At 41.1% G+C, this 13,016-nt stretch overlaps 1 protein-coding gene across 1 annotated transcript in view; it reads left to right on the top strand.

The window, feature by feature from the left end:
• The window catches only part of Fntb (farnesyltransferase, CAAX box, beta), a 77,767-nt gene that overhangs the window by 51,612 nt on the left and 13,139 nt on the right, over nt 1-13,016 (top strand). The window contains exons 7-9 of the mRNA XM_046461095.1: nt 2,243-2,329; nt 9,236-9,365; nt 12,253-12,385. Of these exons, the coding sequence (XP_046317051.1) occupies nt 2,243-2,329; nt 9,236-9,365; nt 12,253-12,385 (350 nt within the window). The remainder of the gene's footprint in view (nt 1-2,242; nt 2,330-9,235; nt 9,366-12,252; nt 12,386-13,016) is intronic.

The raw sequence follows: 13,016 nt of genomic DNA, 5'->3' as shown, positions 1-13,016 counted from the left end.
CGAAAGATATGCATGGTGGATAAAGCCTCATAGACCTCATTGGGTTTCCTTGCCTTGCCTGATTTCTAGGACCCACTTCCAGTTTCTTACTTGGTGTGATATTAATGGATCTTTGCCTGAAAGCATCAGCCAGCAGTCAGGAGTGTTTGTTGAGTGAATTTGACCTGGAGAGAAGTAGCTGTGGCTGGGGACAGTTTGGCTTCCAGGGACCAGCTTGCTCCCATGCTAGATTAGACAGGTGGTCTCTTGATCTTTCCGGTCCTAATCCTAAGTTTCTGAGGTGAGCTTTTTTAAGTGTTTCAGCTCCTGGATACTGTAAAATATCATATTGTGGTTAAGAAAGAAGATGCTATATATTCTTGACCTCCTTAGATTATATAATCTGGAACATTCCATGAGGTAGACAGAAGACAGGGACCCAGCATTTGCAGGTTTCAGTGACAGAACATGGATGTGCTCAAGGGAAGAGAAGGTAAGTGTTGCTGAAGTGTGAGGACCCACGGAGCTGGAGGGACTGGCTGGAACAGACTGAGGAGGCCTGGACGCTCCTCACAGAGTCTGCAGTTTATTCTGACAGGATTTAGGTTGGGAGTGATGTGATCTGATTTGTATTTTGTTAGAAGTTCTCTAGTTGCGGTGAATGGATTATAGTGTTTTAGTAAAAGTATGATCCTTTCAGGGCTGGAAGGAAACAGACTGGACAGGAGACCAATCCAGGTAGAAGCTAATGACTGGGATTTGGGTGACACCAATAAGGGTAGAAAGGAACAAATACATTTGACAGCTGTGATGGTTGAACCAGGAGAGAGGAAGAAACTACCTGGAAAAGTTGTACCTTGTCCCCTCCCCATCTCAATGTGAGATCTAGGACTAGTGGCTTTGACAGCACTTCTTGGCTCATCCATTGAAGAGAGTCAAACTCCATCTGAGGCTGCTCTGAGGTTGCATTAGGATTCAAGAGTAAATACTTCAAGCTTCTTTAAGCTCAAGGCCTGAAGGAAATTAGATCAGAGTTAGCTTATGGTAAATGACAACATTCGGTATTAGCACCATGACTCTTGAAGGCTCCTGATGTCTGCTCTTCTAGCTGAGCTTTTGCTGTAGCTGTAGCCAGTAGGATCCAGGTTGGGAATGACACTGGTAGTACAGTAATGCTTGCAGCTTCTGCAATGATTTTCTCAGAATACTGCAATATGATTGACTTCATGTCATGTCTGTACTGAATGAGACAGAAATGAAGCCCTTCTTTTTCTTCTCTTCTGTGTTCCTGAGGGGCCCTAAAAAGACTTGTGAGCAGAATTAGAACATATAGTTTTTGTCTTTACATGTTGGATATTTGAAAAGACCATGGAGGGGAAGAAAAAGCAATCCTTGGCCTTGTTCCATGAAAGAGGGACAAGCTGAAATAGAATGTGTCCCGAGAAGAATTAGGGCAAAAGGATAGAATGGCAAGAATTATACCAGATCAAGTAGGATAATGTTAAAAAATATGTATGCATGGACTGGGGTGTAGCTTAGTGGTAGAGCATGTGCCTAGCATGCATGAAGCCCTGGGCTCCACCCCCAGCACCAAAATAATAATAATAATAGTCATATTCCTTCTTTCTTGTCAAAGGGTGTGTATCTGTGTGTACTGGTGAGATGCTGGAAATCAAACCTTTTTTCTTCCCCCTAGAAGTTTAAATAATGTGTCTGAAGGGGCTCACCTATTCCTGTCTCTCTTGTTTGGTCTAAGCAGCCATTAAGAGGTCGATGGCATGCTCTGGAGTGTCTGTTACAGAAAATGTGTAGTTAACCTTTCATGCACCCATGCCACATCCAGATAGGAATCCCAGATCTGAAATGGTGCTGACATCTGAATGAATGAGCAGCAAATCAGAAGCACCTGAAAGATACCACAGGGTAGAACCATTGTAGGTCTCTGAAAGAAATGCTAAGTCCACTTTGGACATGAATTGATATGGCTGTTATTTCCTCTGATGTAGATTTGGCCATGTGGAGGTAGGGAGAATAGAATGTCATGTTCTTTCACTGAAGCCATGCCGTGAGCAACTCTATCCAAATAGAATGTCACACCTCTCAGTTGAAGACCCAGGAAGACTGACCGTGGGCCAGGAATGAGGACAGGAGGTGATTACAGCTTACTAGGCGAAGCAAGCAGTCCACCCAAGAAGTTCACTTAAGTCTTATTTAGGCTCTTCCTTAACACATAACATGTTCCCCTCTGCTTCTGTCTTTCCAGAAGTGCGTACTGTGCCGCCTCAGTGGCCTCTCTGACCAACATCATCACTCCAGACCTCTTTGAGGGCACTGCTGAATGGATAGCAAGGTGAGAGCAGCCAGGATATTTCCTGGCCTCTTAGAAGGCAGGTCAAGACTGTACTTCAGAAAAATGAAGAACATAATAAAGGCCTGGAAGGGAATATAAAATTACAAGAGAGGTATTGGTTTGTATGATTGTGCATTTCAAAAATACTTAACACTGTTTCTTTTTTCCAGACATTCACTAATGTATTATAATTTAGATTGGCTAAAGGGAAAACCTTTTCTAAGTAGTATTGGTGGGAATCTAAAATGATTTAAGCAGTTTGGAGAGCAATATCTCAAAATGCCCCTGCGTATGACCCAGTAGTTCCACTTCCACCGAAACTCTCAGGCACATGAGTGAAACAGAGTAGAGACAAGGTCTTGTTTTATAAGAACAAAAGGCTAGAACCAGGTTTGATGTTCTTAAGCACAAGTTGAATAAGTTACGGATTAGCCACATTGGAATATAACATAGTAACCAAAATGAGTGAACCAGAGTAACGTGTCAGTGTGGATAAATCTCAAAAACAGTGTTTGAGTTTTTAAAAAATGGATGTTAAAGAAAAGCTACAAGGGTAGGGATGTAGCTCAGTGGTACAGCACTTGCTTAGCAAGTGCAAGGCCCTGGGTTTCATCCCCAGCACTGCACAAAAATCACAAAACTCCTACAGATCAGCATATGTTCTTAAAATTTGAAAACATGCAAAACTAATCTCTATTATTTATGGGAAGAGTCATTTGTAGTAATAATATAAAAACATGCATGGAGGGCGGGGTTGTGGCTCAGTGGTAAAGCGTTCACCTAGCATGTGCAAGGCCCTGGGTTTGATCCTCAGCACCGCATAAAAATAAATAAATAAAAGTTATTGTGTCCAACTACTTCTAAAAAATAAATATTAAAAAAAACAAAAACGTGCATGGAGGCTGGAGCAGTAGCTCAGTGGTAGAGCGCTTGCCTGAGGCACTGGGTTTGATTCTAAGCACTGCTAATGAATGAATGAATGAATGAATGAATGAACGAACAAACAAACAAAATAAAGATCCATCAACAAGTTAAAAAAAAAAAAAACCCAACACATGGGAAAGAAAAACACCAGATTCAGGATGGTGGGGATGGTGACTGCCAGGCTAGCAAAGGAAAAGAGGGACATCTACATCAGTATCAATGGTATTGGCCGTGGTTCATTTCTTTAAAATAAATAAATAAATAATAAATGCCTAAAGTGTCCATGGCTAGATCTAAGTTAGGTATTACATACCTGTGCATTCTCTGTACTTTTCTGTATTCTTCAGGTACCTCATAATTTTTTAAAAAAGCATGATGGATACATATGTACTATTATGGAATGATAGCTAAGCTTATTTTCTTAATTAAATGTTTATCAAAATAGTAGTTATTATAATGTAAATATAACTTACAGTAAAATCAGATGATATACTATGATCATATTTTTTTTTTGTATAACTTCCATTTTCCTGAAGTTAATATATATCTCATGAATGTGTATATCATGAATTCATCTCCAAATTTCTGCCAGAGCTATAAAGTTATTCTCCATACAATCATACACCTCAGGTAACCTATTTTGTGTGTGTGTACATGTATGTGTTTGTGTGTGTGTGTTCTGGGTCATCCCTCCTGCAGCCCTCTGCCTTCCTGCTTCAGGCTGGACAGATTGCTCTCAGCTTGCTGCACAGTGAGCATCCAGAAGCTTCCTTTCAGCATGGAATCCTCTTCACATCTCTGCTTTGTTGAAGCCCTTATCTTTCAGAGGCTTTTTTTTGTTTTTTAGTTTACTTAATTAATTTGAATGAAGCACATATGCCAAACATGGGTACTTGGAAGATATATTTTTAGAACTTGCATATGTCTTTATTTTACTCTCAGACCTCCTTGATAAAGTTTATTTGGTTAGAGAGATCTAAGTTGGCATTGGTATAAACTGTATTCCTTCTGAATTTGTAAGCATTGCTCCATTATCTTCTGGCTTCCAATGTTGTCATTAATTAATTATCTGTCATTAATAAGACAGATAACTTTAATAACCAACATTTCTTGAGGATTTTGTAGTACTCTATAGTAAACTGGCTGTAGTTCAGAGAATGAGAATAGGCACTTCTGGGGTTTTATATTTTCTGTTTATCAATGGAGATTACCCATTTTTCTTTCATTATGCATGTATTTTTTTCTTTAATGTGGCAAATATATAATTATATATTATATATATATAAAATCCTTGTCTGGTCATTTCAACATGTGGATATCTTGAAGTTAGCTCATTACATTTTCCCAACTCTTCCTAGGTTAAATAGATTTGGGATTATATCCTGAACATGGTAATTATATTGTAGGTGGATTCTGTTTGATTGTTAATCACTCTGAGGATATTGGTGTTTTTGTTCTAGCAGACAGTCAAATTGGTCAGACTCAAAACTGCAAACCAGGATCCTGTGGTGGTTAATGGCTCAGATCTGTCCAAAGCTGCTTTCAGTCTGTCCAATGCAGTATGATTCAGGGGTTGGATAGAAACTTGAACTAAGTTAAAAGGTGAAATCTGGGCTTTCCATTCCTCTTTCTAGAACTTTCCTTACTTTCTGGCAGCCTGTCTCTTCCTGCCAGAAAGATGGTTGGCTTTTTTTTCTTTTTCTTTTTTTTTTTTTTTTTGGTACTAGGGATTAAGCTCAGGGGCACTTGACCACTGAGCTGCATCCCCAGCCCTATTTTGTATTTTATTTAGAGACAGGGTCTCACTGAGTTGCTTAGCACCTTGCCATTGCTGAGGCTGGCTTTGAACTCTCGATCCTCCTGCCTCATGCTCCCAAGCTGCTGGGATTATAGGCATGTGCCACCACACCCAGCAAGATGGTAGGCTTTCTATAAGAGTTTTAGCTGCACCCCTGAGCTGTGGCCTGAGCTGCTGCTGCTACCTCTGGACTGTTACAGCCATCCTCAGGGCAAACCAGAGGATAAAGATTGTGGTGGGAGTGAGGGCTTGGCTCTGCTATTGTCTGCTCCAAGTTTCAAATCCCCACCAAACTCTGCACACCTGTTCAGTCAGCTGGGCCCTTGGAAAGCTGTGCTTTGTGTTTTGTGCAGGGCGTGTCCTGCTGTCTTCAGGAGGGTGGATTGTCAGGCTCTTCTTGGATGTGGAAATCTGACTGACTGGGCTGAATCCTAGTTTTGTCAGTTATTACTGACTGTCTGCCTTAGACAGGTTAGTTAACTTCTTCATGTTATAGTTTCTTTATATGTCAGATGGTGGGATATTGAATTTTATATAAAGCTGGAATACAAAATAATCAAGTGGATTTAACCTTGGTGGTCACCTCTGGGCCATGCTACTGCCAGAGCCATTGTGATGCCTGCTGTGGGCTTTTATTTTTCTTCTCTTTTTCTCTTTCCCCATCCCACCTGCCCTCCTAGAGACTTTGGGGGAGTCTTTATTCTAGCTCTTTAGAGACTTCATGGTGATGAAACTTGATGGGAATCTGTTTTCACTCATTGTACTGGGTACTCAACAGGCCTTGTAGATTAGGAAGCATTCATACTTCAGTACAAGAAGCTTCATTATAGTATTTCTTTGATAATTTGTTCTCCATTTTCTCTGTTTGTTCCTTTTTATAACATCTAATCAATAGGATTGACCTAATTTTAAAAAAAGGTTTTTTTTTTTGCCTGTTTTTCATTCCTTAATCTGTTTTCTGGAACTTTCTGAAAGATTCCCTTAGTATTCCTCTCTCATTATTCTGTTTACTATTTATTTCTGTAATCTTATTTTTTAATTTTCCAAAGCTCAGTTCTCCTGTTCTGTTTAGGGATTTTTTTTATCATTTGCAGTATTCTTCATATCATACTTTTTTTTTTTTTTCCCAGTACTGGGAATTGAACCCTGGGGTGCTCTACTGCTGAGCTAGTACCCTAGCCCTTTTTATTTTGAGACAGGGTCTTGCTAAGTTGCTGAGGCTGGCCTTGAACTCTAGATCCTCCTGCCTCAGCTTCTCAAGTTGTCGGAATTACAGGCCTGTGCCACTGCATCTGGCTTCTCTCTTTTTCATATCAGAGACTAAATAGATGTTTGGTACTCAACAGCTCTCTGTATTTAAGAATCCAGTATCCACAAACTACTGGGGGGCTACATGTACAAGCATAGACTAATTCCCCAGCCATTTGTTGAGGGAATTCTCATATAAACATATCTATAGGATTTTTTTCTTAAGCTTATCAGTTTCCCTAGAGAGGGACCTTCCAGATTCCTACTTGTGACATGAAAGTGGCCGTCAACTTTGTGGATTACTTGGAGGGAAAGGAGGTGAGTGGTGGGGCTCAGAGCTAGGCCCTCGCCTAATCCCCTATTAGTATGGTGCCTCCCTCCAGCTCTCATCTCTGTTGGAAATCCTAGAATTCAGGTCCCCTGGAACAAACTCTAAAACCTCTCATCTTCTAGGTTTGAAGGAACCTCAAGATCTAAGTGATTCTTTTTTTAAAATTCTTTTTTTTTTAACATTTAGTTTTTAGTTGGATACAGTATCTTTATTTATTTATTTTTATGTGGTGCTGAGGATCGAATCCAGGGCCTCGCACATGCTAGGCGAGCGCTTTACCGCTGAGCCACAACCCCAGCCTGATCTAAGTGATTCTTAATATAAATTTGCAACCAATCAACTTGGCTCAAACACATCTTACTCTTAGAGGTGATCAAAATTACCTCTATCTTCCCCATCACCACCCCTACCCTCACTCTGACTAGGGAAGGTTCCTCTATTTGGCTAAGTTAGTTACTCTTATTCCTGTTCTAGCTTTCAAGATTTTTGTTATTGCCTGCCTGTGTTCATCTCCTCTCCTATTCTCTTTACCCTTGTGTTTTGTCCCTGTTTAAATTCCTTTACTTTGATTTTACTGAGCTCTTATATTCAACCCATTATGTTTAGCTTGAAGACACGCCATAGACTTGTACCAAGGAGAAAAGCAAGGTGCAGAACAGCACATATTCTATAATCCCATCTATATAAACACAAAGGGAGGAAGAGTGGAGCATGTATTTGTAGTGTGTGTGTATGTGTCCATCTGTCTGTCTCTCTGTGGAGAAATAGAGGCTCAGGTTCAGGGAGTAGGAGGCCAGACTGGGCAGGAGACCTTTTCATTATTTATTCTCTCATACTTTTAAAAAAGTTTGAGCTTTTTAAATAAGTATTACCTTTTCAGTTAAAGCCTAGTTAAGTAAAAAGAAAAATTTTGAGATCCCTTGCATATTCTTTCAACCTTGAGCTCTTTTTCTACTCCAAGTAGCCAGCTGTAATGGAAAGAAAACTTATGGGGTGGATGTTGGGATGGCAATAGAGGACGGGGGACAGAGGAAGCCGAGGGATCCATCCAGGGCATGGAGTTAGTTTTTAGACTCTAATCTGACTCCCTCCGCCTGGGTCCTCTCTATAGAAAGCCTATGGGTTCCAAGATGTCAGGCCTCTAGGGGGAGGAACCTGGAAGACAGGAAAGCATTACTGCTTCCTTTTTCTCCTGCCTGGAAGTTCTGTCAGCTCTTGGATTAAGGCCCACTTTCTTATGCAGCCATGCTACAGCAGTCTGTGAGGTGATATCGATAGGGAGGGTGACTCTTGGTAAATACCTAGAGATTCTTTTTTTTTTTTAAATAAATATTTATTTAGTTGTAGATGAACACACAGTATCTTTATTTATTTTCATGTGGTGCTGAGGATTGAACCCAGTGCCTTACATATGCAAGGCAAGCACTCTACCACTAAACTACAGCCCCAGCCCTACCTAGAGATTCTTGAAAATAAAGTTCTAAAGTGTCATATGAAAATGTACTTAAAATAAAATGTTTTCACTTCACAGATAAAACATGTTTATTATAGGTGAGCAAAAAGAAGAAGTTTTTTTTTGGTGTATGTGTATGTGTGCTGGGATCAAACCCAGGGCTTTTTGCATGAAGTGCCCTACCCCTGAGCCACATCCCTAGACCAAAAAAAAAAAAGAGACTTTGAATTACTTGTTATCCACCACCAAGAGATAACTACTTTTTTGGGTGTATATTCTTCCAGAATTCTAAAAATGAAATTCTATTCTTCATTGTCATTTTACAATATCTTTCATATAATAAATGGAACATTTAAAAATATTCTGTAGTGTCATTTTAAATGACTATTGAATTTCTGTTGTATAGATACATCATAATTTATATAACTAGTCCATGACTTTTGGACTTTTAAGTTGTGCCCATCATATTGCTTTTTATAAATGAGAATATGACTGACCTTTCAGTCCGGTCTTTGGATACTTTCTTACTTATTTTGTTGGATTAAATCCTGGAAATGGCCCTGTATGGCTGGGCCAAAGATTATGTATGTTTTTATGTCTAGAAAATATACCCATAATATATAGTCTAATGCCAAATAATAATTGTAATAACAAATGAATAATATAAATATATAGGAAGTTATAATTTTTATAAATAAAGTTTAATTTTGAAGATATGTATGTTAATTATAGAAATTTTTTGAAAATAGAAAAAATTTTAAAAAATTATCACCTTTGTACTGAGATAACCAGAATCAGCATTTATTTTTCAATTTCATAACTTTATGGTTATCATGCTACATATAGGATTTTATACCTTTTTTCCCAAAGAGAAATAATCCGAGATACTATTTTTCTTACACAACAGCCTATTTCTAAATTATCAGGTGTTTTGGGGGGTTTCTTGGTTGTTTTGTTGTTGGTGGTATTGTTTTTGGAAAAGGCATCTCTAAAAATTAGTAAGTCAGCATCTTTCCATTCATTGTGGTGGCAGCTTATGGCTTATGTCTTGGTTTGAGCAGTGTCATTCTCTGCCATCTGGAATGTGGAGGGTGGGGGGACACTTATATCCACCCACTAACCACTCAGTCCGCTTTTCCAACCTCTCCTTAGGTGTCAGAACTGGGAAGGTGGCATTGGCGGGGTGCCGGGGATGGAAGCCCACGGTGGCTATACTTTCTGTGGCCTGGCCGCGCTGGTAATCCTCAAGAAAGAACGCACCTTGAACTTGAAGAGCTTATTAGTAAGTGTTAAGCCATCTTCTCCTCAGGCTTCAGGTCCTGGCAAAGTGACTGCTCCTAGACGTCCGGGAAGTCTTGGCTATGGGAGGGACTAAGGGTTCTAGCCTTGAGCTCACAACTTCAGGTCCTGCGGTGAAGCTTTCAGTGGAGCTCTCTCTCAGCACATCTGAGACAGCTGACAGGGAGTAACTGCACTTAGTCTGGGCTCCCTTTTTTCCACCTTTCTCTCTGCTTTCAGTTTCCTACATATGGTGCTAGGCCAACTCTGGGTTGTCTGAGCGTTGCAGACATGTGGAATAAGCCAGAGTACCTTCCTCAAACTTGCAAGAGAAGTATAGCTTTTGCCTCTTATTAGAGATTACCATGTGCCTTAGGAAAAAAATGTCCTAAGAGAAAAAAAGACAAAAAGAGCTTTGAAACATTTTGAAGCTAAGCTTTTATTACCTATGTAAACATTTAATACCTGCATTTAAATGAGTTCTTTAGGCAGAGCTGGACAATTTCCTTGAGCATAAGGCCCAAGAACATACATCTGGACTCCAAGCTCCTGACTAGTATGCAGAAAGACTGGAAAACAGTCAGTTTCAGGGAGTCTCTAGGTTGTGTGAAGTGTTCAGTGGAAACCTAGTGCACTAACATACCCATGCACTCACAACTGCCAAGGAGCTTTTTTTCCCTCTTGTCTTTTTGGGTGCATGCACTCCCCTGAACATGACCTTAAAGCAGACCAGCTGCAACTGACATCTCCCTTTGTGGGACCTATCATGACCTTTCTATACAATCAGTGTTAAATTCTGTAGTGAAATAATCAACATGTTTTGCCCCCATTCTCAGGAATTCCCATCTCCCACAGCATACTCTTCTTTAGAAAGTTCTAGACGGGGCTGGGGTTGTGGCTCAGTGGTAGAGCACTCGCCTAGCATGAGTGAGGCCCTGGGTTTGATCCTCAGCACCACATAAAAATAAATAAATAAAATAAAGGTATTTAAAGAAAAGAACAAAAGGTTCTAGACATCTTGAAGATTTTCTAAAAAAGCCAACATCGTGCACAGGACTTGGAATTTATGACACGTTTTAAAATCTGATCACCAATAAGGGATGAAACATAAAAGTTTCATATCCCAGGCAGAGTAAGGAATATGATTAGTGAATGACCAAGTTGAAATGACAATATTCTAGATTTAAACCCTGCCTCTACTATTTCCTGGGTAAGTGACCTTGGACAAATTGTCTAATCTATTTAGCTTCTTTTTTTTTTTCCTCCGCTTCTGAAAGGGAGAAATAATAATCCTTATTCTTTGAAGATTAAAGGAGAGAACAAATGTAAACAGTTGGCACATAGTAGGTGCCCCATAAATGTTGGTATCCATCTTACTTCCTTTCCTCTATTTGCTTTGGAAGAACTAGGACTGGTACCTGAAAGGTTTTATGAATCCATGTAGCCAAGTGGAATACGGTCAACCTATGGGCTGGAAAAAAATCAGTCTGGTTTGTAAACAATTAAGCTGTGGGGTATGTAAAAATGGAGAATGGGCCGGGCATGGTGGCGCATGCCTGTAATCCCAGCAGCTAGGGAGTTTGAGGCAGGAAGATGGCGAGTTCAAAGCCAGCCTCAGCAAAAACAAGGCACTAAGCAACTCAGTAAGAGCCTGTCTCTAGATGAGATACACAATAGGGATGGGGATGTGGCTCAGTGATTGAGTGCCCCTGAGTTCAATCCCTGGTACCACAAAAAAATGGAGAATGGACTCCTTGCATGGTGCTGCCTGCTTTCTCTCTTCTTGAGTAGCACTTAGCCTACTCTCATTAAATGGCATTCTCTCTAAAGCATTGGTTCATTTAAGATGGCCTGGGGATGTCCCTACCTGAACCCGCAGCGTAGCTTTTTGTCTTTAAAAATTTGGGATTGTAGCTCTCTGTAGGCAAGTGTTACTATGAACAAGGATATAATCTAAACTCTAAGTACTGAGGAAGAGCTCTATGCCTTCTCCAGAGCCCCTCCTATCTGCTTTCAGGAACTCAAATCTAGGAAGACTTCAGGTAAAAGGGATGAACCCCACTCTGGACCTTCCAGTTCACTAAGGCACCCTGTGGCCCATAGCTGGTGGCTGGACCTACTTTGAGTGCTAGGGAGGAAAGGAAATGTCCTGTCTGCTCGGCCAGTTGATTTTCTCATTCTCTATGAGCCACACCCATTGCTGTCCTGATCTTAGTGGTCAAGTGTGTTTAGAAAACTTGGAGATAAGAGAGAATAGCCATATCATGTGTTACCACTAAGTGACATCCAGTGTCAATCTGCAGCATTGGAATACTAAGATTTTCTTAACATCAGCCAACCAGGTTGGAACATGGGAAGTTAGACTGGGCAGTCATCATTTGATAATGAAGACAGATGTCTTTTGCTTCTAGTCTGGATGGTAACTTGCTAAAAGACTTGGGTGAATGTCCTTAGGTCCAAGAAAAGGCAGGGACAGTTTGAGATCCTCTAATGAAATGTAACACAGAATTCCATTTGCCCACTTTGAATGAACTTCCCTAAGCAGAGAAGTGATGAGAGCAGGCCTCCTGGTCTTGCCTTAGATTTCCTATCTCCTTGGAAACCAATGTGGCCCCTTTATTCTCCCAGCATCAGTGCCATTTTGGAATCCAGAGAAGATGGTTGTCTATTGGCACTAAGCAGAGGTCAGTGCTGTTTGCCTGGAAAGGTTTAAATGGTGGTGGCAGTGAGAAGAAGGAAGGGAAGAAAGCCAGAGCCCTCAAACTTGAGAATCAAGAAACCACATGCTGGGAAGCCCTTCTTCTCACATATTGGTCCCTGGAGATCCTGTCTTGGTGGATTTTGTGTCTCTTTTGACTTATCGCTGCCCCTCTCATCCATCTCATTCTCAGCAATGGGTAACAAGCCGGCAGATGCGATTTGAAGGTGGATTTCAGGGCCGCTGCAACAAGCTGGTGGATGGCTGCTACTCCTTCTGGCAGGCCGGGCTCCTACCCCTACTCCACCGCGCCCTGCATGCGCAAGGTGAGCCCAGGTGCTGATAGATGGGGCTGGATATTTTCCTTTGCACTAACCAAGTCAGGAAGCCAGAGCACTTATTTGGAGGGTTGGAATGAACTTTCCTGGATTTTGGGTGCTTGGTGGGGAACCTCCTGCCCTGGGGCATGGGGGTGCTGAATAGGATTTAATTCCAGTGGTTTGATATCATTCATCTGGCAGAGGCAGGATGGGCTCACATTGAGCTGCTGTGAGGGGCCAGTGCTATGCTGTTATCAGCAGGAAACAGCCCACTCCTGCCCCAGGGTGACTGCCACCTCAGCTGAGTGTGAAACTGCAGCTTCCAACACAGCTGCATTTGGTCCTGTCAAAGCATACAGACTCACACTGTGCATGTGGCCACAGCAGTGACAGGAAGGACAGCTGGATGAAGGGGTAAGATCCAGAACCCGTGGGGGAAAGACCTGCCATGTGTGGCTAACTGCACATTTGTCGCCTTGGGAAATGTTTTATTTAGAATCCATTGAGCCATCCTAAATGTGAGCTTGTTCCACACGCACCATTGGAGTGGCGAAATCTGCATTCCTTTCTGTAGGGTCTCAAATGGAAATGATGTGAAACCAATGTAGATCGAAAGCAGAAACTCTAGGAACATTCC

The sequence above is a fragment of the Marmota monax genome, unplaced genomic scaffold (assembly GCF_021218885.2).
Source record: "Marmota monax isolate L192 unplaced genomic scaffold, Marmota_monax_Labrador192_F-V1.1 WCK01_AAM20220418_F8-fsc00001, whole genome shotgun sequence".
In the NCBI taxonomy this organism is placed as follows: Eukaryota; Metazoa; Chordata; class Mammalia; order Rodentia; family Sciuridae; genus Marmota; species Marmota monax.
The sequence above is the reverse complement of the archived record's forward strand: the minus strand, read 5'-3'. Positions and strand labels throughout refer to the sequence as shown.